Source organism: Zalophus californianus, chromosome 1 (assembly GCF_009762305.2).
Source record: "Zalophus californianus isolate mZalCal1 chromosome 1, mZalCal1.pri.v2, whole genome shotgun sequence".
Taxonomy (NCBI): domain Eukaryota; kingdom Metazoa; phylum Chordata; class Mammalia; order Carnivora; family Otariidae; genus Zalophus; species Zalophus californianus.
In genome coordinates, this window is record NC_045595.1 from 49,448,649 (window position 1) to 49,472,730 (window position 24,082).

The 24,082-nt window shown below is 39.4% G+C and overlaps 1 protein-coding gene across 9 annotated transcripts in view; it reads left to right on the forward strand.

The window, feature by feature from the left end:
• GRM7 (glutamate metabotropic receptor 7) overlaps nt 1–24,082 on the forward strand; it is a 907,662-nt gene that overhangs the window by 849,985 nt on the left and 33,595 nt on the right. The window contains exons 9-13 of one of the 9 annotated variants that reach the window (XR_003518507.2): nt 1,067–1,313; nt 7,008–7,099; nt 11,409–11,580; nt 11,686–11,807; nt 13,790–13,846. The exons of 1 other annotated variant lie outside the window; for it this stretch is intronic. Coding sequence is in view for 5 of the 8 variants with exons in the window: in XM_027586607.2 (XP_027442408.1) it covers nt 1,067–1,313; nt 7,008–7,078 (318 nt within the window). In the remaining 3 variants the exon portion in view is untranslated. Of the gene's footprint in view, nt 1–1,066; nt 1,314–7,007; nt 11,377–11,408; nt 11,581–11,685; nt 11,808–13,789; nt 13,847–24,082 lie in introns of those variants that run through there. 7 more of the 9 variants (XR_003518508.2, XR_003518509.2, XM_027586607.2 and 4 more) reach the window with 7 other exon arrangements.

Below are 24,082 nucleotides of genomic sequence, written 5' to 3' on the forward strand. Positions count from 1 at the left end.
GCAGTGTGATGATTTAATATATGTATAATTGAGGAATCATGACCACATCAAGTTAATTAACACATCCAGCATGTCACATTTAATCTAGCCTTTAGAAGTCATGCAAAAGGCAAACATATCTAAGGATATAGGGGTGGGGCTCCAGATCACAAAAAAGGGCACTTCATAAACACAACTGGACCAAGGCAAGCTGTCTGAGGTTTTCTCCTTACTGATCTTACAAATCCCCACGCCCTTCCACCAACATCTTTTCAAGTTTATAACCAAGGCAGTGATTTAACACACTGCACAGTAAGTGACTGGTTGTTTACTGATTTTTCAGGGGAGCCAAAGGAGACAAGGACAGTTATGGAGACACCATCCACACCACAAATAACACAGTGTCGGGATGGTTTTGCACCCTATTAGCAATTTGTCAACATAAAGAGACTGGACAAGCCAACATCACTAGATCTTGGGCCCTTGCCATCAGTGTTTCGTAAATCAGAACTAAGCAAGAAGGGCTTAGTTTTCAGGGCAACTTAACTCACTACTTTGTAGGTGTGATGAAGGTGAACAGTTTAAAAAGATAATAATACAAAAGGGACATATATTAACATAACTTTCAAAGGTCCCAGAGTCTTTGTGTAGCGAGAAATCGTGTAGTATTAATCCTTTTGTGTATATATGGAAGATAAAAAATAACCACCCTTACTCAAGATTACAAATTTCTGTGATTTTCACATCTTCATATTCATCTGCCATTCTGACTGAAAGTACTTCAACTCTGATTACTACTATGAACTTCTGTGTAGGAGACTTCTCCAGGGCAACCATGCGCACGGATTCACCCAAAGGCTTTCGATCAATTAATATAGGCAAAAACTCTCCAATAAATGTGCCAAGTTATACTGACTTCCTTTTTTCTTTTTTTCTTTTTCTTTTCTTTTTTTTTTTAATGAGAAGGCCCTGGAGATGGCTGTTTTCTCTCCTAGCCAAAGTCATTCTTGATGTCATGTGTTAAGTATTCAGACTTCCTTTGCAGTCATTTTATTTGTAATAGTGTCTTGTGTGTTGTGTCTCCTAGCTCTACATACAAACTACCACACTTACAATCTCCATGAACCTAAGTGCATCAGTGGCTCTGGGGATGCTTTACATGCCGAAAGTGTACATCATCATTTTCCACCCTGAACTCAATGTCCAGAAGCGGAAGCGAAGCTTCAAGGCGGTAGTCACGGCAGCCACCATGTCATCGCGGCTGTCACACAAACCCAGTGACAGACCCAACGGTGAGGCAAAGACAGAACTCTGTGAAAACGTAGACCCAAACAGTAAGTAACTTTCCTTTCCTTTCAACTTCCCCTCCTTCATCAGGAAGCTCTAGGAACTGTGGTATGAGTTTGCCTTTCTTTGGAGAAATATGGTAGCCATTCTTGTCTTAACGGAGTGGGTTCCTGGGTGAATGCTAACCTTTGCTCTTAAGAGTTTGTCTTATTCTTGCCCCCATTTCACTTTTGCTCCCTGTGGGGAAAAAAGCTTTTAGAGGTTCTGCTTCTGAAGTGTGAAATCTCCCCCTTCCTTCTTGTTCATTGGTACCAAACCCTCCTAACAACAGAGACATACCTGTCGGGTTGTGACCCACCTTTCTTGCTCTCCTCATGTTAGGGGAACAACTTCCCAGTAGGGAAGCTTTAACACCTGACTGAACTGTAGCATGGGAATAAAACTGGAATATTTAATAACTTAGAAAGCAAAACTTCTTTTCACTGGAACATGAATGTAGAGAAGTTTATGATTCTTTACTAAGCAGCTTTCTAGAAACAAGAAAACACCTCTAAGTATACAGGCCAAGTACTACCATGGTTTTAACATCCCCACATGGGAAAAACATCTACCATGCCACTGCAGCACAGTTTCATTCCGTGAAAGACAAAATATTAGGGAGGGGATTAAGGTCTGACATGCTACATTGCATATCTGCAACCCCTGGGTAGCCTCTAGTAACACCTGCAAATGACTCCAAAACGATGGACATACACGTACCGATTTGTAAGCAAACAAGACTGTTTAACTAGAGGCTAAACACAGAGAATTCCCCCTTGCCAATTTTACTAATGATATGGTGGTAAGAGTGCATTTTAGATTAAAAATACTACTTCCAGGATTTGTTTTCTAGGAATGAGTTGACCAGTTCCAAAGAGAATGTGGCCGATTCGAGCGTTCATAATACTTCCTGTTTTAAAAAGTAGAGGGGGATTCAGGTTGTTCATTAAATCCTTCAAGACATTTTTTCAGTTATGAACTGATTTTGTCATAGACAAAGGCTTCTTGCCACGCAGAAAGGAGTCCCTATTCTAAAGACTGAGGTAATCCTTTATACTCTGCAAGTAAGAGAGAGATCTTTGAAGACCAGGAGGCAAGAGAGTTTGTTCCTGACGAATACTGTGCAGAGATTCATGATCTTGGCTCCTCTCCATTTCTAAGCAGTTGGCTGAGTGAATATTGTGAAACTTGTTGAGAATATGTAGACAGGGTTACAAAGGCTTGTTAACAATATTGTGGGGTTCACTTGGACCTTTTAATAGAACGGATTCTGGGACAAAGCAAGAGGAAGGACGAAGACCACACCAAGAGAAAGGAAAAACAGATATAGCCTCTGTTCTTATGTCTTCAGAGCAAATGGTCATTTGAGAGGAGGGAAAGTGGGTAGTGAATCCTGTGGTATTTGATGTGATGTTGGAAGAGGCTCCGGGTTGAGACAGACCTGGGTTCAAATCTCAACCACTCCACTTCCCAGATGTGTGGTTTGAGAATCACTGAGCTATCCTAAAGCTCAGCATCTTCATATTTAAAATAGAGCTACTAATATTTATGTCATAAGTGTGTCATAATATGCATCTAGAAAATAATATATTGTTGTCCTTTTATTCCTTAGAAGGCAGAAAAGTACATTTTAATGTGATTGGTTATGTGGATGTGATGGTACAGTTAAAGACTGTATGGCAGTAGATGCAACTGATGACCAAAAAGAAATATTTCCATGAATATATATGCATAAGCATCTATTTTTATGCATACTTGTGTTGATAAATATACCTGCACATTTATACTTCTGTAGTGTTTTATTCTAGGACCCCTTGCCAGACTTGCATTTTATAAAACTTTTATCCCAGAGACATTCCATTAAGTGTTTTATATTTATATCTGAACACACACACACACACACACACACACACACACACACACACACAATTTAACTAGATATGCCCAAAAATCAATAAGAAGATACAGTCAAAAGTCTATGTATTGAAAAAAAAATGACCATGTTAAAGTTTTGAATTTGGACAATTCAGTACTTAGCTACTTAAAAATAATTAGCTTTCAAATAACATTTCTACTATTATTAACATTTAATGATTAGGTTCTATTCTTGCTGAAGCTGTTTTGGATACAATAATGGTTGTAAAATGCTAATACTAACACTAATACTGACACACACTAGTACTAATAGTAACACTAATACTACTAGGAATTCTTGCATCAGCTACCCTTTGAAATAGGCATTATCCAAAATGCTTTGTGTGCAAGATCTCTTACCCCTCATGGTACCTCTGTAGGAGAATTGTTCTTTTTACTGAAGAAACCCAGGCTTAGTGAGATTAAGTGCCATTACCAAAGTCATACATCTAGTTAGCAGTGGAGGTTGGACTGAAACCCAGGTCTGACTCCCAAATCCATGCCTACTTCTCTTTGCTGCTCTGTTCCTAAGAATGTAAGTGTTATGTCATAATTCCAAAACAGAAATTACTCTTTTGGCTTCCTCAGCTGATGATTCAGGTTGCATATAAAGCATGTAATGATGTGTGTTGCAGACTCTTTAGTTAAATGTGCTGGGAAAAGTATTGTTGTTGTTGTGTTGTCTACAAAGACAGGAGTAACTTGAGCTCAAAGAAGGCTGCCCAGGTAGAGGCCTCATCGTAGTTACTCAAAAATTTATGTAACTTATTATCTATGCCAATCATGACAATTATTCCATTTGGAATTCATTTGGTGCCTTCCCATGAAAAAGTTTTGTTGGGTTTTGTTAATGATGTTTTGGTGTCTACACAGAGCAAAAATAAACATTTCAGGGGAAAAAAATGAAATCAAATAGTCCTTGTCTTATAAGCAGTCCAAAACAATTTAAAAATTGTTCTAGTTCTTTTGGTTTTGTGTAGACACTCCCTAAAATACCATAAGTAATTTGAATAGGTATTTGCCTAACCATAGGAGGAGATTCATGTACCTCCAAACATTGGTGTTTCTGATGACCCAGCTCCCAAAGGTCCCCCCCAAAAGAATCAAGAGTTTATCCACACAAAATCTGCCCAAAAGAACCTTATAGTGGTAGAAATGTTCTAGTCACATGTGGCCAATCAGGACTTGAAATATGGCTACTTAACTGAGTAAAAATACTGTTTATTTTAAATAATTTAATTTAAATAGCCATCTGTGTGAGATACTATATCAGAAAGCTCATCTCTAGAAATTAATGTCTTAATAGGCAAGGATTTTATCTAGGACACATACTGGAAATGTCTCCCAAAGTTTTAGCAGTGATGTTGACCTGGGATAAAGTCAACTTAAAGGGATGAAACATTTGAGATGAGACAAAAATACAATCAATTAGTTATTTCAAATGGTCCAAAGGAGCCACTAATCTGGAAATAGTGGTATCATAGATAGTAATTTTATTCAGAAAACCAGTCCTGAGCAATGCAAAAATGTATATATGTAGGCAAAGAGCAGTAATGAAAAATTCAGTTCATGAAAATAAACAATAAGACCACCTCATGTGAGGAAATATTACTATATTCTACTTAATAACAAATGTATCTCAAATATTCTCAAATTCCTGAACTTTGGTAGCAGAGACAAAGGAATTATTTGCTGAAACTAAGCTGTTTGGTGAAAAAGAAACAAAAGCACACATCATGTACTTGAAAAAGGAACATGTCTTTCCAAAGGGGAAATTCTGTACACTATTCTCTGAGAGAGGGTATCTGAGAGGAAGTCGGGTTTATAGTATGAGCTACAAAGTAAATAATGAAACAGCAATGTCCCCTTATTCATTGTTGCTGTTAACACTTAGTTTCAGTGCCTTTCAATCTTGAGTGTTTTCATTTTTAACAGCTCTGCTCCACCATTGCAGCTTGCCATCTGGTGCATGCACGCTTCTACTCATCTACTGCAACTACATGTCTACATAAAAACGAATTTGCTTGTTGGCTTACTATGGGCAGAAATTAAAACTGCCCCAACACTGCCTGAGTTTTCCCAAAGAAGCTCAGTTTTCCTCTTAGGTTGCTTCTTCAGTCGAAATTCCATTACTTAAAAGAAAAACTTCCATGCGGATTGCACAAAAACAAAATCTTAAAATTTTAATGTATCTGTACACTACTGGCATTAGATATTCAGAGTTGGGCGAGTGCTAGTTGGCTTCTGCCTTGGGATTGAAAAACAGGAGGAGGTCTAAGGGTTTAGTTTGGCTACTTGTTGAATTATTATGTATACAAACAAGATTTCTATAGCTAGAGGATCAGAAGAGCCTGACCTACTTTGGATAGCTTTAGATCTGGCCACGATGATGCCTTCTCAACATTCCTTTCTAAAAAGAAGGGCACCTCAAGCTCTGGTTCTCACATCTGCAGCCTGAATTCAGCATGTTTCTCCATACTTTCTATTGCTGACGTAGCAGATGTTTGTTCGTGGCAAACATGTAGACGCCAAATAAACAAGAGGACCTGTTGTGCTTGGGACATGGCTTATCGATGGCTGCTAGGCAACTAACCAACCTTTTCCGGTTGGATGAATACTATTAACTGAGGCAGCATGGCTTTATTGAGATGGGTCGATAAAAACTGCTGCCTTTCTCACCTGGACTGATCAGAAACAGAAGATGCTTCGTGAATTATCCTCTGGTCAGATGCTCTCCTTGTAAAGGATTGCAGTGCATAGTGATAAGCAGCCCTAACCTACCTTTGTCCTAAACTACCATCCATTTTCTAAGCCAGTGTCCCCAGGTAGTGCAGAGAAAGTCCTCAAGTACCTGCATGGGTTGCAGATAGTTTAGACTCTGGAAGGTCAGTAGCAACTAGAAATATCAGGCAGGTGGACAGCTTGGGACTCCCCCTTCTTGGATGTGGGAATATATGATTAACTGACTCTGACAAAGTGGCTAGGCATACACTAATGAGTACACTGTATGATGAAGCATATTTTAGAAGAACGACAATTTGTACCTAAAATAGAAAATCTAAAATAAGATATTTTAAATACAAGTTGTATTCTGATGCTGTTTTTATTTTTTTCACTACCATTTTTGCACCTACTATAAGGAAAACATATACATGAAAATTTGTGTTCTCAAAGAAGGTAATTATTACATAAAATAGTTGACTGTCAGTATAAGGAGGCATTTGATTTAAAATATATATATATATATATATACTGCTGGAAAATGGATGTGGACACCAAGCCCTACATAAGTAGTGATGCCTAGAAAATTCTGGAAAACGCTCCTGTGCTGTGTTAATTTGTTACGGTTTTTGTTTTGTTTTGCTTCTTCATTTGTTTGGATCTCTAACATTCTCAACATTATGCTCTTTGTTTCATCCTGCTGGACTAACCATGCAGGCTGGTCAGCATGGCTGGACTAGGCTGAGGAAAAAAAAAAAAAAGGGATGTCAAAAGGAAGAAAAGAAAGCTCTGACCAGATAGATAACTTATCTGGGAGCTGGTTCCCTCAACTGCTACAGCAACTAAAACCCGACTGCCTTAAATCAAGAGGCACCAGCACTCCCATGTTCAGAGGTACCTGAATTGTGGTGAACTGGTCTACCAAAGGCTATTGACCGCACTGAAAGAGTGAGCATAATGTCTATGGTCTCTATCGCAGCCTCTTCTTCAAAAGGGGAAAAAAAAGAATAAAAGGAATATTGTGTGCACATTTATTTTATATACCTATATATTTACTTTTCCTGTAGACTGTATACCACCAGTAAGAAAGAGTGTACAAAAGTCTGTTACTTGGTACACTATCCCACCAACAGTATAGCTTTTGCCTGCTTTCTTAAAGGTAAGAAACAATCTATTTTTTACTTATTTGTATGTTCTTGTCTCTACTGAGAAAAGAAGTGTTTCCATGAAAACTGTGCATGATTACCTGTAAATCTGTTTATATGATGAAACGTGTTTTCAAAGATGATTTGTTTGCTAAGCATAGGGCAGACAGCTGCTATGGGTCACATGCTTGGTTTCTTTTCTGGAGAACATGCATGTGGGTGTGTGTACATTTGTCTTTTCTGAGCAAGTAGCCAACAGTGGTGGAATTGGTGCTGGTCACTCTGGTACTTGGGCTACTTTAAATTACCGATGGTGAGAGATTATTTTTAAATGTATGTTGTCTTGCTCAGGTTTTAGAAGGCAGTGTGGAAACTCATAGGGAAGAAAGGGAGATATTTTACAAACCTAGCAAAAATGTTTGTTCTGGTTTATTTTTAGTAAATACATTCCCAGAAATGTATTCATTCAAAAAAAAACAATGAATGGCCTTACTATCTCAAACCCAAAAAAGTCTTGGTTCCTTCTTTGCAGCAAAGAACTAGAAAAGGCTTTGCTGGATGGGCTTGATAGTGTGTTGAAGATGAACTGTGGCTCATGGTTCTGCCTTAGAGAAACACGGAACCAACTTCAGTCATGTCACTGAGCAAGGAAAGCTTCAATGAAAGACCTCAAGAATCTGTAATGAGTTCCAATATTAGTCAAACCCAGGAATTACCAATAAATACCAAAGGTATTCAAACAAATAGCTTAGGAGAAATGGTAAATGGTGTGATGTGTGAATTGGGCATGGGCATGAGCAGACATAAGACTAATCATTGATTGTTCACTGATGTTTATTATTTGGGGCTCTCACTAAAAGATGTATGCTATGTATGAATTTTTGTTATTGTTATTCATTATTATTATCACTACCTCCCTCCTTTAGCCTACACAATAGTATAAAACAGTGGAAAAAGAACCTTTGTATTGACAAGCATCCCTATCCAGCTGAAAGTCAAAGTATTCCCAACTTTGGGAAAACAGACAGTGTTAAACATGGTGTAGAGTTATAAAAATCATGTGGTGGCTGTGAATAAAAGGTTGCCTTTTGATTTCCCTTAAACCTGCTACTATACTTACAAAATAGAGAAACCTATCTGTAGAGGGATTCCAAGAGAGAGTGGAGAGGTCCTGTCATAGGAGGGGGAATCCTGCTTCCTAACATGGGCTAGTCTTCCTCTCTTTTATGTTGCTAGCATGGAACTTTTATCAGAATATTGCTGTTTTGTTTTTTTTTTTTTAAGACAGGACAAAAGTCCTTTCAGAGTAATTACATTTCCTGTTGATTTTAGATAGGTGCCTGCAACTCAGTCTTTAATTTGGGATATATTGTTCACACACTTATTTCCTTTTTCCATATCAACATGATCTGTCCTAGTTTTTAAATAGGGCATTCTTTTCTCCCAGTGAATATATAACAGTATTCCAGTGAGATTTCAAGTTTTTGTACTCCAAGGGCTTGTCAAAACACTGCAGCTCATCACTTGAATCATCCTTTAACATGAGACTCTCTGAGAATAAAAGAGAAGGGATTTTCCCTGGGTAAAAATGATAGATTTAATCTCAATCCATTAAAAATTCTCTTTAGTTCCATTCTAAGTTGATGCCTTTTGGGTTAAAGGATGCAAGATGAAAATGTTCTAAGTCAATTTTTCAATTAAAAAAATACTTTTAGGATGTGCTGTTTCAAAATAACTTTTGGCTAGGATTTTCTTGTTTCAAAGATTTTGACTGGGTGCTCTCCTTTTCTGCCAATGTGAAGGTGGCTTTACAAATTAATGATAATGATCTTATACTGCTACTTAAAAAATAATTGGAAAGTCGGTCCAAGTTACATTTACTCAAAGAGGGTAGTGATTTACCTTGTTCAGGTTACAATAAGACAGGACAGCTCAGTAGAACAGGGAAAGAAGGCATGTAAGTTTGTGTGTTCAAATCCATTTCTATGCTGTGTTTAGGCAGACCAAACAGTAATGGAAAATTTGTAGGTTCGAGTACACTTCTGTACTCCGGGGCTGATAAGACTTCACCTTCAGCCAGCACACCCCAATAAAGGTGAAATCTACAGGGCAGATCAAGCACCTACTTGTAAGGGGTTAAAGGAAGCAAGTTCAAATTCAGACAGAACAGCACCTAACCTGGTTTGAAAACGCACTGCATCTCCTTCCTCTGCGGAACAGCCCTGTCTCACAGACACCACAGGCCAGACATCAGCTGAATCAGCACTGCCTGCCATCTCTCGCCTGGATGTTTGCAGATTTTAAAACTCTGCAGAGGGTTATCAATCTTATGACATTTGTTTTAAAATGCAATTAAGCAACAAAAACACAATCAATCTGGCGTCATTACCAGGTCAGGAAACAGGTTGTTTTGTTAGGAGGTAAATTTTCACACCGCAGGATGGTGTTCTCATTTTAAAACTTGAACAGTTCAATTCAGCCTCACAAATAATAGCCCTGAGTCTGGTTTTTACAAGGTATGTTCTTCCTAGCAAGCACACTGGTTATATTATTGACATTTCACTAATTTATTAAATGGTATTGTAAAAAAAAAAATAATCTCGTCTCTTATAATTACTATAATGGGGGTTATCTTACATTTTAAAGCTTTGCAGAACTGTGTAAGCCATGTTTTGGTATCATATTGAGACTCTCCCTCTTCCTTAACATTCAATGTGATATCTCTGTGCTAACTGGAGACTCCGTCAATTTAAAATCCATCTTGAAACACTCTGTAAGTATAGCATAGCACAGAATATATGTTACCTGACCTTTGATATAGAATCACCTTAGAAATAAATGCAGCTATAAATCTTGTTGGCCTATTTCTTTCTACCTAAGAGCTCTATGAAACACCATTATTTCTCTCATTGGGGTTTGATATATCTCAGCATCCTCAAAAAAAACCAGTATTTGCCAACTTGGTTCTACAACTTCAGTTCCACTTAAACGGGATGAAAGTTCACACGGCTGGAATTTGTACTCTTTGTTAGCATAAAAGAAACGTATGCATCATGCCCCAAAGCTATGACAATTAAGTTTTACATTTTATCACGGCACCACGGCATCTGGCCAGGATTGATGAACTCTAAGAGTATTTTTCAGTTGGGTCCATCAAAGACAGGTTTGTCAAGCACCACTCCTCTAGTCCAGCCCTGAACTGACTGGGATTTGGGGACAGAAGTGAACAATACCCACAGGAAGCCCAGATCTTAAGGAAGACTCAAAGGAAAGCAATTTGAATTCAAAGTGACAGGAGTAGGTCTTAGGAGAGGTCTGTACCAAGTGCTAGCAAGATACAGGTGGACAGCATCACCCAGCAGGTTTTGTTTGAGCTAGTCTTAAAAGATGGAGTACTCCAGGCAAGCATAAAGGGAAGACACACAAGGCGGAAAACAAGTATGTACAAAGAGCCAGAAGTATAAAGAATATGGAATATGCTGGGATTAGAAAGTAGCTCTGTGAGGCTCAAGTACTGTTTTTGGATGCACATAGTTGCAGGGAACGACACGCAGGAAAGCGGCCTGTGTGTAGAGTAACCAAGCCAGCTTTATCTTTGTGCCTTTAGCACAGGGTGTGACAAATACTAGGTTCTCAGAAAATGTGCATGGAATAATTGGAGTATTTATAATACCTCACTATACCAAAGCCTCCTAACCTTACCTAGAACACAGTATGTATACCTTAAATAATAAGTATTTATTAATCACAAAATACTGCATCTGCAGACTGAGCAAGTGGAGTCGTATTCTTCCAGATAAAACCTCTAAAAATTACAGATTGCCTTGAAAAGACAATGTTTTGACTGTGGTGTCACAGGTTTTAAAACTATGTTGTGGTTCTTACATAAAACTCTCAAAACTGACGGTCAATGCTGCATCTGCACATAGGTAATTAACCAAGGTCTCTCTTGATGAGCTAACCCTGTGTATAAAACCAACGAAGTTTTATGCCTATTTCTTTCCTTTTATGGCCTACAGATACCTATTCTATTTGTCTTTCAAAGGGCATGTGAACTTCAAAATTACCACTGGTAATGGATCATGTGCACACTTGATTTAAATGGTTAGAGCTTCTAATGTAAAAACAAAAACAATCAATTTGGTAGTTTTCTGATTATTACTTTTTTTTTTTTCTTTTTTTTTTTTAGAAACTGGCATCTAGGACAAATTTTGTCTTTTAGGCCCTTAGTATCATTTGCATTTAAACAGAAAACAGTGTGTATCCTAAACCAAAGTCAGTTAATCTCTACAATCTTTCTTCTTCCCAATTACTGTGAATGAGCATCCTCTCAGAACGCAAGTGATGGTGACTCTTATTTCTGCCTCCTAAAGACATGTCTCAGCTTCGCAGAGTTTTTGGTTTTTTTTTGTTTGTTTTGTTTTGTTTTTTTTTTTTTTTGGCTGTACAATGGAACTTGGATGCATTTTAAATTAACTTTCTCTAGGAATCAAAGGTAATCATTATTTCTCTTTATGATCCACATGAATATTCTCATTATTTTTTTCTTTTCAAGTTTAAGATTAGTTTTGAATGCCCTTATATCTCTGCCTTTTTTCAGAGTAACCTCCAAGGACCCCAGCTTGCACCGAGAGGATTGAGGAAATGTGTCCACAGCCTCTTCTTGCTGAGCTGACCCAAACACGTAGAAGAACACTGTATGAATCAGCAACCCCACTTCCCGTAAGTGTTGGTCCAAGTATTAGTTTTGACCTTGAGTGTGCTGTTTATTTTCTCTGGCCAAGAATAAGGAAAATTGCACTAAGTTTCTGCTGCGATATTTGAGGTAGCATAAGCTTTATCACCTCATGGTCTTCTGGGATCCTGGATAAGTCCTATCCTATGTGATCTTCAGTTTCCCCTGGTAGAAGATGGGAGCATGCTTTTCTCCAGAGGATACCATGAAGATGGCATGGAATCCTGTAAATAAAAGCCTTCCTTTACAAAGGCTGTGCATATATGAGGTAGCATTGTTAGTCTCTGCTCATCTTTCTGTTTTCTTTTAATTGGCTTTGCTTTTTCTTCCTTTTTGTGGTTACATTTTTTGTTTCCATAAACTATCAAAGTTGGAAGGAATGGCATCTAGATTGCCAGTGAAGTCAGGCAACCTTTTCTCTAGGTACAACAAGCTCAGTTTCCAAGATGGGTTACTTTGGTCTTTTGATGGGTCAGTAATAGTCTTTCAGCTTGGTGAAATTGATACAGAAGACTATCAGTTACTCAGCAAGGCTGCTGTGGGACAGATAGGCTCATACCGGCTGATACATGAACCACTCCATATGATTAACTTCGACAGGTAACTCCACACTGGCTGGCAAACTGGAGAGCATTTTAAGTACAAATAATCATTCTGGGGTATGTCTTGAGTGACAGAATAATGACTGAGTGGAACAGAGTCCCTTAATCTTTGCTCGTGAGAACACGTTTTGTTTCCTTTCAAGGCCAGGATACTACAACAAAATCAATTAACAAAACCCCTCAGAGATCTTTGCTGATACTTTGAAGTTTAGTATTTATCAAGCTTATATCAAATATAGAACTTCCTTGAAGGGCTGGGCTGATTTATCTCTGTCTTCAAAGGGCCTCACATGGTGCTTTATAGCAATTTAATAATAATATCACTTATGATGAGTATAATAACTGGACCATATTATCCCTCTTGCTACAGACTTACAAAGTGCTCAACCATCCATTGACACAGGACTTATTGTCCCCACTTAACATATGGAGAAACTGAGGCTCAGAGCAGTGCAGCAACTTCCTAGTGACACACGAGTACCCAGTGGCCCAGGGCATGTCCGAACACGGGCTTCTGGCCAGAGTCCTGTTTAATAAACTTTTCTGAAATGAAATAGGATGGAACACAACATTTCAGTCTACGTAATCTATCTCATCAACCTTTATTGCTCTCATCGGTTGATTCTAGAAGCCCTCGAGGGCTTCAAGGCAGAAAACATAATCGGAGTTCAGAGACATTTTGAAATTAGATGGACCCTCTTTCGTTTTTTCTTCCTGGATGGTACTGCAAATGATAAGACAATTTGGTATTCTTTCACCTATTCTTCGATTCTTTTGGTGGTCTGAAAAATTAAAGACTGTGGCGGTTACCTCCAAGAACATGGTCTTCCTGAGTTGAAAATGTTTAACTCTTGAGAACTCATTGAAATCCACTGAATAACACACTCAAGGCCTACTGGTCACCCCGGGCTGAGTGCAGCCTGTTCAGAGTTAAAATCCCAAGTCATCAGATATTGATGGCTGCAAGCAAGACCCTACCTCCGCATTCGGTGGCACAAGAACCTCAGCAAATGAAAGTAAGCTCAGAAAAGGATTTGCTCGCATTAAAAAATGGCACTTCCCCGGCACAAACATGTAGAAAGCTAATTCCCACCATAGTTCCATCACCTCTTCCTTCTCTCTCTGCTTCTGACAGAGTGAAGCTCTATAAAGAAACTGGCCACCAGAGTCATTATCAATCATCTGTGTTAGCTGAAAATTTGATTAAGCTGGCCTCCCAGGGTTAGCATGAAAAATTTAGATTTTTGTTATAGGAACCTAATTTCTCTTTTTCTCATTTTGGTCATGTTTACAAATTTTATTTGCATTTTAATTTGCGGTGGTTTGCCAAAGTCCAGACTGAGACTTTAGCTATTGTTTCTATTCAGGTGAAAAGTGCAACCACAAGTGGCCATCTGCACGGGCATACAGTCAGGCAGTTGTCCAAGGCAAGTATTGTTTTTGCATTTTTCTAAGTATCCTGAGCAAGCTTTGCTACCCAGCCCACCAAGGAATGTAATGAATCCAATTTCCAGGACAAGCTTAGCCCTAGGTGGTCCTCCTCACATACCAGCAATGTCCTTCTCCTCTCAATATTCCCAAAATCAGGAGAAATGACACTAAAGGAGTCTTCAGACCTTAAGCCCATTAGAACCCTTTCTAGGGTTTAGGAAAGACATCAATACCAGCAAATGGGGAAAGAGATCCCTACGGTGATCTACTTTGATGGGACCCTTTCAAAGCCAGTCCCTCCCTGGGTATTGGGCTCTCAGTCCATCCTGGGTAAAGTGGTAGGTATAGTAGCATCAGTGGGAGCTCCTACTTGACTCCCCTACAAAGTAAAAGGATCAGCATGTGAGACCCTGCCATTTCTGCCAAGTGGACAAAATGCTGACCTTTTAGAAAAGGTTATCTCTCTGTGCCTCAGTTTCCTCGTCTGTAAAATATAACCTCATAGTTTTCATACTTGTGAACACTACATAAAAGTAAAGCACTTACAACAGAATTTGGGAACACCTGCATAGCTCAGTCGGTGAAGCGTCCGGCTCTTGGTCTCAGCTCAGGTCTTGATCTCAGGGTTGTGAGACCAAGCCCCTCCTTAAAAAAAGGAAAGAAAAAAAAAAAAAAAGAACAGAGTTTGGCACAATAGTTATTCAAATGTTAGCCATCAGTGTTGTTATTAGGTCACCTAACATTAACTGAATTTTTCTATTTGTGTTTCCTCTAGGAAAGAATTTGGAGATTCCAATCTGATCCTTTTCCATGTGATTTCCTGTACCCTTTCTATTTCTGTACCACACATAATAAAGTTTGAGAGTGTCAAGTAATCCATCTGTATCTGATTTTTGTCTGGAAAGACTTGCACGATTTTCAGATTGAAATATCAATACATCTCGTCTTGTCTTTCACCTGTTTAGTACTGATCATTTCCGGAGCAACAGTGTCTTAAAGCCAAAAGCTCACTGTGCTATCAAGAGACCTGGTAAGCCACATTTAAACACACTTTGCTTCCATTTAATTTCATAACACAGCACATAGTTCCTTTCCATAAATACATTCAACACAGTCACTACGGTGGCAAAGTTGCATTAAAATATTACTGTTAGTACTCAGATATTTAAGGAAATACCAAGGATCAATTTTTAAATTCTATTTATGGCAGAAAATCTGCCAAGAAGAAATCTTTTGAAATGCATTCCAGTTTATACTTCAGTCTAATTTATATCTTTTGTTTCCTACCCTGGTGCTCATCAAAATGTCACAAAGTTCCCAAGCGTTCTGATACACATCCAGGTTTGGAAACTTTTTTTTTTTCTTTAAACCCTGCCTGATGATCAACACATATGATATAGTTTTGATGTGATGGTGATCGTTTATACATCAGAGTGTTTTTCAGGATATTAAAATGATTTTTTTTCTTAAATATTCAGGTTTATCACACACATGGCATCGACCATGTTCCCAGGAAATCATTTCTAGCTGTGTGCTAGCACTGTGAGAAGCTATTTCAGGGTCTCCTCTCAAGAGAGTCTTCCAGGCTGGTGTTGCAAACTAAATAAAGATGAAGCTAATTGCTGAGCTCTATTACTGGAGCCGGAAAACATAGCACCATCTTTGTTTAAGGCTGAGTCTCTATGACAACCCCAGATAAGAAGCTGGGTTAGTGTTTCTTGTTTCCTGCACAGGGCCACAGGTCATGGCCTTCCATAGGCGCAGGGGGGTGATACATCTTTATGCAACAATTCTAAGCTACTTAGTAGGCCACCTCTGAATTTAATTAGCCCAGAAGTTTTCAAAGAGGTGAAATATTTTAAAATGTTCATTGATGCTTTTCTACCCAACCAGGTAACAAAAAAGGTCAGGATAACCGTTGTTTCAATTACCACTGCTGTTAATGAATTCAGTGGGATCTTATAGAGAGGCAGCCTGGGGCACAGGTTAAAACTGAGGGGGCCGAACACTTACTTCTGGATGCTAAACCCAACTTTGCCCTGCTCTAGATTGCAATGTGGGTGCCTTGCTTCCTCTCTGTGTATTGATTTCTCATCTACAAAAAGGGCATAATATTAGTGACTACCTCATCAGGTTGTGATTAGGATTAGTGTACATAATATGCTTAACACCATGCTTGGTATTAATGCTCCATAAATACTTGTTACTCTTTTTTATGAATATCACCAACTAAGCAGTAGCCAATTGGTTCATATGGTAGCCACTAGCCACGCGGAGCTATTTATACTAATTAGAATTAAATAAAATTATTTTGTTCTTATAGCCACCTTCCAACTGCTCAGTGGGCACACCTAGCTAATGACTACCATATTGGATGGCAAAGATACAAAACACTGCCATCATCACTAAAAGTTCTGCTGGATAGTGCTCTGGGCCATAGCCTAGAGAAAGTAAAAAGGAGGAGAAGAATGTCCTTTATAGAAGTGTTACCATTTGTTCTTAGCACTTTCCATTGATTGTGAAAATAGTCTCAAGACCCTCTCTGAAGGCACTGGAATCCATTTCTTGTGTAGCATCTAGTAAAGAGTGGTTTACACCATGGAATATACAATAAATACTGTGAAGAACAACAACAAAATTTCCATAAATGGTTTTCTCTCGGGTGGGAAGGTTCTCCATTCTTTTATACTGTTCTGTATTTATTGGTTCTCTAGCTGCACATAATTCTTAAAAATCAGGTAAGGTGCAAGTCATCACGTGTTTTATAGTAGAACCCTGTAGTTAGTGGAGAGGATGATTTTCTTAATCACCACCCAAATGGAAGCAATGTACATACTCATTTGTCACACCAGTGTTGCTCCACAGTGAAAAAGTCAACTTAAATATTCAAGGATGTAAGCACAGGCCTTCACCCAATCCCAAAAAGCATACTTCCAGACACTTTTCACTTGTGATTACCCAACTTTGCAATTCTGGTGTTGGCTGGAAAATGATTGGTCTTTCCCATCAGAGTCAAATTGACATGGCCTAGGATTGATTTGTCCCATGCATTGATACTTGATTTGCCCTATGCGTTGGTTAGTCCTTGGAAACAGTGTCTGGCAGGTGCTTTGTAAATGTTTGAGAGTAAGGAAAAAATACAAGCAAAAAACAAAAGATGTCTATCATTTCCAAAACGTAAGAAGTTTAATGTGAATGAGGAACAGTCAGTGATGTTATGCATCGTCTAAAGGAGTCTCTGCTATCAATTTATATTCTAGAGAACTTTTACTGCAAAACTAGCACAGAAAGCTAGTGCCCGTGTAACATACTGAACCCCAGAGCAGCTCTGTCAACTGATTTAGTATACTACAGCTGAAGAGAGACCTGTCCTAGCTTCTCGGATGCTCATTCTAGAATTCAGGATGTAAGGTGGCTGCATAAGGGAGAGGAAAAATAAAAACTGCCTCTTTCTGTTTCTGAACTTTCCAGACAAGCTCTATATTGTCTAATGGAAAAAAAATCACAAGTGATTATATCGATTGCTAAATATTGTCTGCAGAATAGTCAATGTTCTAGAAATGCCAAAAAAGATAAAAGGAAAAATCCACAGAATTTTTTAAAATTTCATCATTATCATCAATTAACTGTGATAATCAACTATCTCTTATATAACATTTTTAGTTTTATTTTGCCATGTGCTTGCACGTACAGCATCTCGTTTCACCCCCAAGGCATCACACTGAGGTAGGTGGCGTTATCCTCATCTATAGAGGTATAACCTACAGCTCGTTGGGGGTGAAGAACATCATCCTTGCTATTAGTGACAGGGTAGATTTAGAAGCCATTCTGACCCCATTTTACACACACCGTGTCTCTTTAATGAGCTGAAATATCTTTAGACTAAAAAGTTCATTTTTAAGCTGGGGGGGCAAGGGGGCCAAAAACCCCTCATTATAGAATATTCAGATTTACAGCAAAGTCTGGAAAACAAAAGGACACCAACAAAAACCTCTCTTTCCTTCTACCTGTAGGTGATCATCAGTGATGAGTAGCCACTGGTCACCTTATCTATGGAAAGGTAAACAGCTCAAGCTAGAATGGGAAATAAAGATAGATGGCCATAGAGGAAGTAATGAATTATTAATATCAGATAACAATGTAAGTTGTATATCTCCCCGAGGCCAGGAGGCTGGCATGGCTGGAGAGGAGTGTATTGTGTCTGATGGGAGGGAAGAGGATTCTGTCTTGCACTTCGTTTAGCTTCTGCTGAGTGGGTTATAAAGACACTGCATATGCCCCATTTAAATCCAGGCTTCTTTTTTATAAGCTTGCAAAAATTACTAAAGTCTGAGAAGAAAGATGACTTTACTGTTTGTCTACTAGTCTTCTTGTCAACAAAGCCTGACCCCAAACCAGCCGACCTGATTTATGGAGTATTTACTATTGTGTGGGACTGGACACGTAACGCTGAGCTGGAACTAACTGCAGCTCTTCCTGGAGGTCACAACCCAAAGGAGAAGGAAGAACAACTCCTCGTCAGATGTGATTCATGGATACATTACTAGAAGTTATGTGCTGAGGACTAAAAGCCATTTGCTCTCATGGATGGCAAGGGGACATTCTAACTGTGGCTTAAACAGTGAACCAACATGGGAGAGGGTGTTCCACACAGACAGATCATCCCAAGCAAAGTCCAAGTACGTGAAATGATGGCAACAATATTAGCGACGGTGCTGGCTAGCAGGTATTGAGTACCTCCCATGCACAAGCCACTATTTCAAGTACTTACCGTGTATTAACTCATTGAATCATAGTATCCTTATTGTATATGCATCATTAAGCCCATATTACAGATGAGGAAAGTGAGGCGCAGAGATTTTAAGTAACTTCCCCAAAGGCACACAGCTGACAGAGGAACTTGCATGGATGCTCAGTCATCTGGGCTCAGAGGTCCTGCTTCTGACCAATGTAGTGCCTTCCAGTGATAGGTACATTGAGGAAGAGCCATTCTCCTGCATAGCTAGACCACAAGGCTTCTCAACCATGGCACTAGTGACATTTTGGAGCAGAATAAATCTTTGTTGCAGGGGGCTGTGCTGTGCAGTGTAGAATGGTTAGCAGCATCCCTGACCTCTACCCACTAGATGCCAGTAGTTTCATCCTACAGTTGTGCACATCCATCAGAAATGTCTCTAGACATTGCCAAATATTCTCTGAGGGCAAATTCGCCCAGTTGGAAACCACTGGACAAACATACGATGTGTGCAAATGAAGCAAGGCAGAAAAATATATTAGAACTGTGACTATCCTCAAATTCTATTCTGAAGGCTGTGGGAATGTACCCTTAGAGAGAAAGGTGCCATGTGGGGTTTTTAAACTGAGGAGGAGAAGAGATAACTTGGAGAAGCGTTCCAGCAGTGGGTTCTGTGAAATACAATATACACGCTGAGTTCTCAGCTTAGAAACAGAAGGTTTTCTCTGACTTTATGAACTGGATGTTCAAAAATCTTGAAGTTAAAGATACCAAAGGATAATCTATAAGAACAATCCAAAAGTTGAGGCAACCATTTCACCAGGTGGTCCCTGGAATGCAGCCAATCCCTGACCTGAAAGCTCAAAACTCAGTTTTATTTCAGGTAAGAAAACTTCTGGATCTGCAAAAAAAAACTGACCACCCAGTCTTAAGAAGCTCCAATGTCAAAAAAAAAAAAAAAAAAAGAAGAAGAAGAAGAAGAAGAAGAAGAAAGAAAAGCTCCAATGTTAGATTCCATGCTATTGTGTTAAGCATGAACATAGTTATGTCAACTTCAGAGAGGCCATTTTACAGCAAGATTTTCTGGACACTTGGCAACAGTGGGAAAAAATGGAAGTATTCTCCCTGCAAGCCTCTATATGACCAAAATTTCAAACCAATGGGTATGTGTTCAGAGCAGCTTTTTAATTAGTAGGAAAAAAAAGATCTACCCACTTCCCAAGCATTCTACAATAAACATGGTATAAAACAAAAGATGGTTTTCCAATGATCTAATTCAGAATTGTGCCTCAGGCGGTGAATAAACACTGGCCTAATTGCACAATTTCGTCTATTCTTCAAACATCAGCTTTCTTTTCTATTCCCTGTTTTGACTCTCAGTGCATTATGTCACTGGGAAGGATTAGAAAGGAATATATTCTGAGTTTTCTTTACAAGATTGCCATGGCCGTCTTGAATCTAGTGCAGCTCCAAGCTTCTAACAAACTTCATAGTTTTGAAGATGGATTTCTCTTAAGAGGAATAACTTGATTGCCTGTGAGAAGTTATCTAATCCCAGAGGAAGCAAACAATGCATTTCTGACAGAAAAAGCCAGCATTAGGGTCAGAGTCAAGGACTTCAGAACTAGACATAGTGTTACTTTGACAAAAGCATCTTCCCACCCCAGCTGCTGTGTCTGGCAACAGGGGGATTTGAGTACCCTTATTAAGGAGGCTCTTTTGAGGTTGGGTAAGATGACACAAGCTAAGGTCCCAGGTTGTGGTCTGATTTGTGGCCAACATTCAGTAATTAGTATTCCTCTGCATCCAGAATTTAAGACAATCATTTAGGACTTTTGCGAGATCAGACCTATCTTGGAACCTCCTAGAGACTCTTCTTGTGTTCACATGGGGGAATGACCGCCACTGTGTGAATCTCCCTCAACTCAAGGAAGGAAGCTTCCCCCACAGCCCATCTCACTGTGGGCTCAATGATAGCTGGGAGGGCTAGGAGGCTAGAAACTGGAACCCCAGCCTCTCCGAGTCAGCAGTTCTCCTGGGAATAACATCAGGCCTTCAGCTTGCATTGTAGTGGGAAAAAGACATAACAGCATTGTCTTCAACAGCTTTGTTTTAAAAGAGGTACTCAAAGAGAATGTTCAAGTCTAGATCTGGCGTTCAACTAATGATTTGAAATTTTAAACAGCTGTAGTTTTTTCAAGGTTTACCGTTTGTATTTGAAGGAGACTGCTAAGCTTTTAGATTCTTCATAAATAGTAAATAGATTTAGACATAAATATCCTGTAATATGTGCTTTGTTCCTTTTATTCGGAGGCAAGTTGCAATTTCTCATTAAACACAATAAAAATACACAGCAACCATTGTATGGGAAGAACAGCCAACAAGAGGTACAGCTTGTGTACTGATGAAAGGCATGTAAAGACATCAAACCCCAAACATCTGCCAGCCATTGTTGGGGAAAGAGAACACCGAGCAATGCCTTGTGGCGTTTTAAGGACGGCAAACGTGGCATGAATGTAAGTAGCTTTAAGACGTCGGAAGAAATTCAGATCACAGGATTAGGTGATCAGCTCTCATCTCATAGGTGACTCCTTCCTTCCCTTCAGAAGTGAAAAAAGCATTCTTCTCCAAGAAAGATGTTCACAACAGAAGGCAAGCAGCCAGAAAGTACAATTGATAAATTCCCAAGAGGGCAGGGAAAACAAGCATTTTCCCCTTTCCTCCAGTGAACAGGAGCATGTAGTTATTTAGACTGTTTGGAGACCTCTGAGAGAGAGCGTGGGGTTGGTGCTGACAGCAGCCCAAGACGTGCTCGGGACTGCAATACTGAGAGGCTCTGGCAGCACGACAGATGGGACCTTTGCTAGCATGCTGCCCAGCCTTTCCCAGAAGATGCTTTTGTTCTCAATGCCGTTGATTCTCCTTGGCCACTGGAGGCCTGGGTCTGGAAGCTCAGACGTGTGGCTGCCTTTATGTCAAGCCATCCCTTCTGGCCTTTATATGAGTTGTAAGAGGAGTCTAATTAAATTGGTGGTAGGTGCCTCACTCAGAAGATGCCCTCTCAGCCTCAAGAGTGGATGGTCAGTTAACAGGATCTAACAGGAGAGGTTCTTCACTAAAATTTTTTAGAAACCAAACACTGAGTTGAACAGAACACATTCATGCATTATTCATGTAATGAGACCTGCTAATCATATCTCTAAGTGGACAGTTTCAGACACTAAGGCCTATTAAGTTGGGAGCTGTTTTTTCCCTCCTTGCTGTAATAGCTTCAGTAGTTAGCATGGTTCCAGGTGCATGCTAGATGAACAATCCAATTTTGAGCTAATGCATAAGATACAATGAAAGTTGCACTACATGTATTTTCAAGTAACATTACATGGATTCTATAGAAGAAAAAGGTCGAAGGAGAGGAGGAAGAGAAGGAAAGAAAAATCGCTCTCCTTGCTTTTCTTGTTCAGTCTAGAGGCGGGCGTCCCCTCCTAGCGAAAAGTGAAACCTCAGCGAAAATGCAGAGAGAATCCAAATAAGTAATTCTGGACTTTTCAGCTTCTGCAGTCCCAGGCCTTAGCAATTAATGAATAATTTATGGCAGTGCTTCTCAAATTTTAATGTCCATGTGATCATCCAAGGATCTCATTAAAATGCTGGTGTGGACTCTAAAGTTTCTTAGACTCTACGTTCCTAACAAGCTCCTGGATGATGACCATGCTGACGGCCTTTGGACCACACTCTGGGTAACATGGATTCAAGGGACTAGGCAGGAAAATTTTGACCATGCCCAACTTTTACCAGGCTTGCCGACTTTAAAACCTAATCCCTATAGAATATGTGAGTCAACGAGATGCAAGCATTTTAAGCTAACCTCATACAGTCACTGTATCGTTAGTGAACATGAAAACCTGGCAGGAGTCTATTGACTATTGCTATGTGAAGGTGTTTCAGTCTCTCTGAGGAGAAAACATAAAAATATGGCAAGTTATCATCTCACTTGTGAGTCATTTTAGGTTATTCTTGCAAGTACAATGGTTGAAAGCACCTAAAGTAGTAAAATGATAAATAGTAAAATATTCAGGCCCCGTTTGCCCTGTCATATATACTGATCTTAATTACAGACTGCAGATTTTCATCTAATTGCTAACAGTGAGTTGGCTCTTGAATAATTAGGAGGAAGGGGTGTGACTTATGGTTGGTACAGCCTCAGAGTACAAAACACTTGTTTTTCAAATGTCACTATGACATTTCAAAAAAAAAATTTCAAAAGAGAAAGTAATAACAAAGACAGTGCACATACTAATCCAACACTGAAGTCTAGTGAAAGGGGCCCTGTGCTCACCGACTGAAGTAAAGACACTCTGACTCTGTGCTTCTTGGCACTGACTGCCCATTGGAGTAACCTGGAGTGCCTTTAACCCACACCTGTGCCTGGCCTCACCACTCAGCACTCTGTGGAGTTATATCAGGATGGGGTCTAGGCAGCTGTGGTCCAAATATCTCCCCAGGTGAGTCTAATGGCAGCCAGGGCTGAGAACCCTTGATCTACTGCAGAGATTCTCAACTTTGGTCCCAGAACTAACAGGATCAGCATCACTTGAGAATTTATTAAAAATATAGATTCTGGCACCCCCATCCCCACCCCTGATGTGCTGAATCAGAAACTCTGAGATTGGGGGTCTGTCAACGTATGCTTTAACAAGCCCTCTAAGTGAGTCTGATGCATGCTCCTGGAAGTTCTTTCCTGAGAAGGATAAGGGTCCTTGTCAATGTTCTTACCCAAGCGATCCCTATGAGGGGCCATTGAAAGATCTCATGTCGAGACTTCTCTGTTGGATGGCCCACAACATGGGCTATAGCGTTAATTCTAGAGTTGGTTCTGCTTCTTCCAGTCTGGGAGTCTGAGCGATGGAAGGGAACTTAAAGTCATTTAATTAAAGATCTGTCACTATGCCATTTAAAAAAATGTGATCATGTGCAATATGCTCGAATACCTCTAGTGATAGGAACTCACTACCACATGGCCCAATTCTTTCCATCTTCAGATGCCTATTAGGTACATATTCTAAGTATTTTTAAAGATGATTCATTTATGTGTGACAATGGTCCTTGGGATGGATCCTATAATCTGCATTTGACCCCTGCACAAACTGAGGCTTAGAGAAGTCTCATAGTTGACCAAGATCATGCAGTTTCTTACTTAATTTATACCAAGTTCTTTGTCTTGAAACCCTATAGAGAATTCATTTGCAGAAATGACAATCAATAATCTGTTGTTAAGAAAACTGAACTGTCGTTTTACATCCTCTTATCTCTAAAATAAATGCTCCTTGTTCCTCACAGCCAATATCTAGCCCCTTCATCATCCCTGCTGGGTCCTATTGATCAGCACACTAAATAGCAAGACTATTAATAGACTGTTTATGTATTCCATCTATCCATTAGAACAGTGTTTTTTCATGTCTTGGCACATGTGAAAAACGATAATACCGGTAAGGCA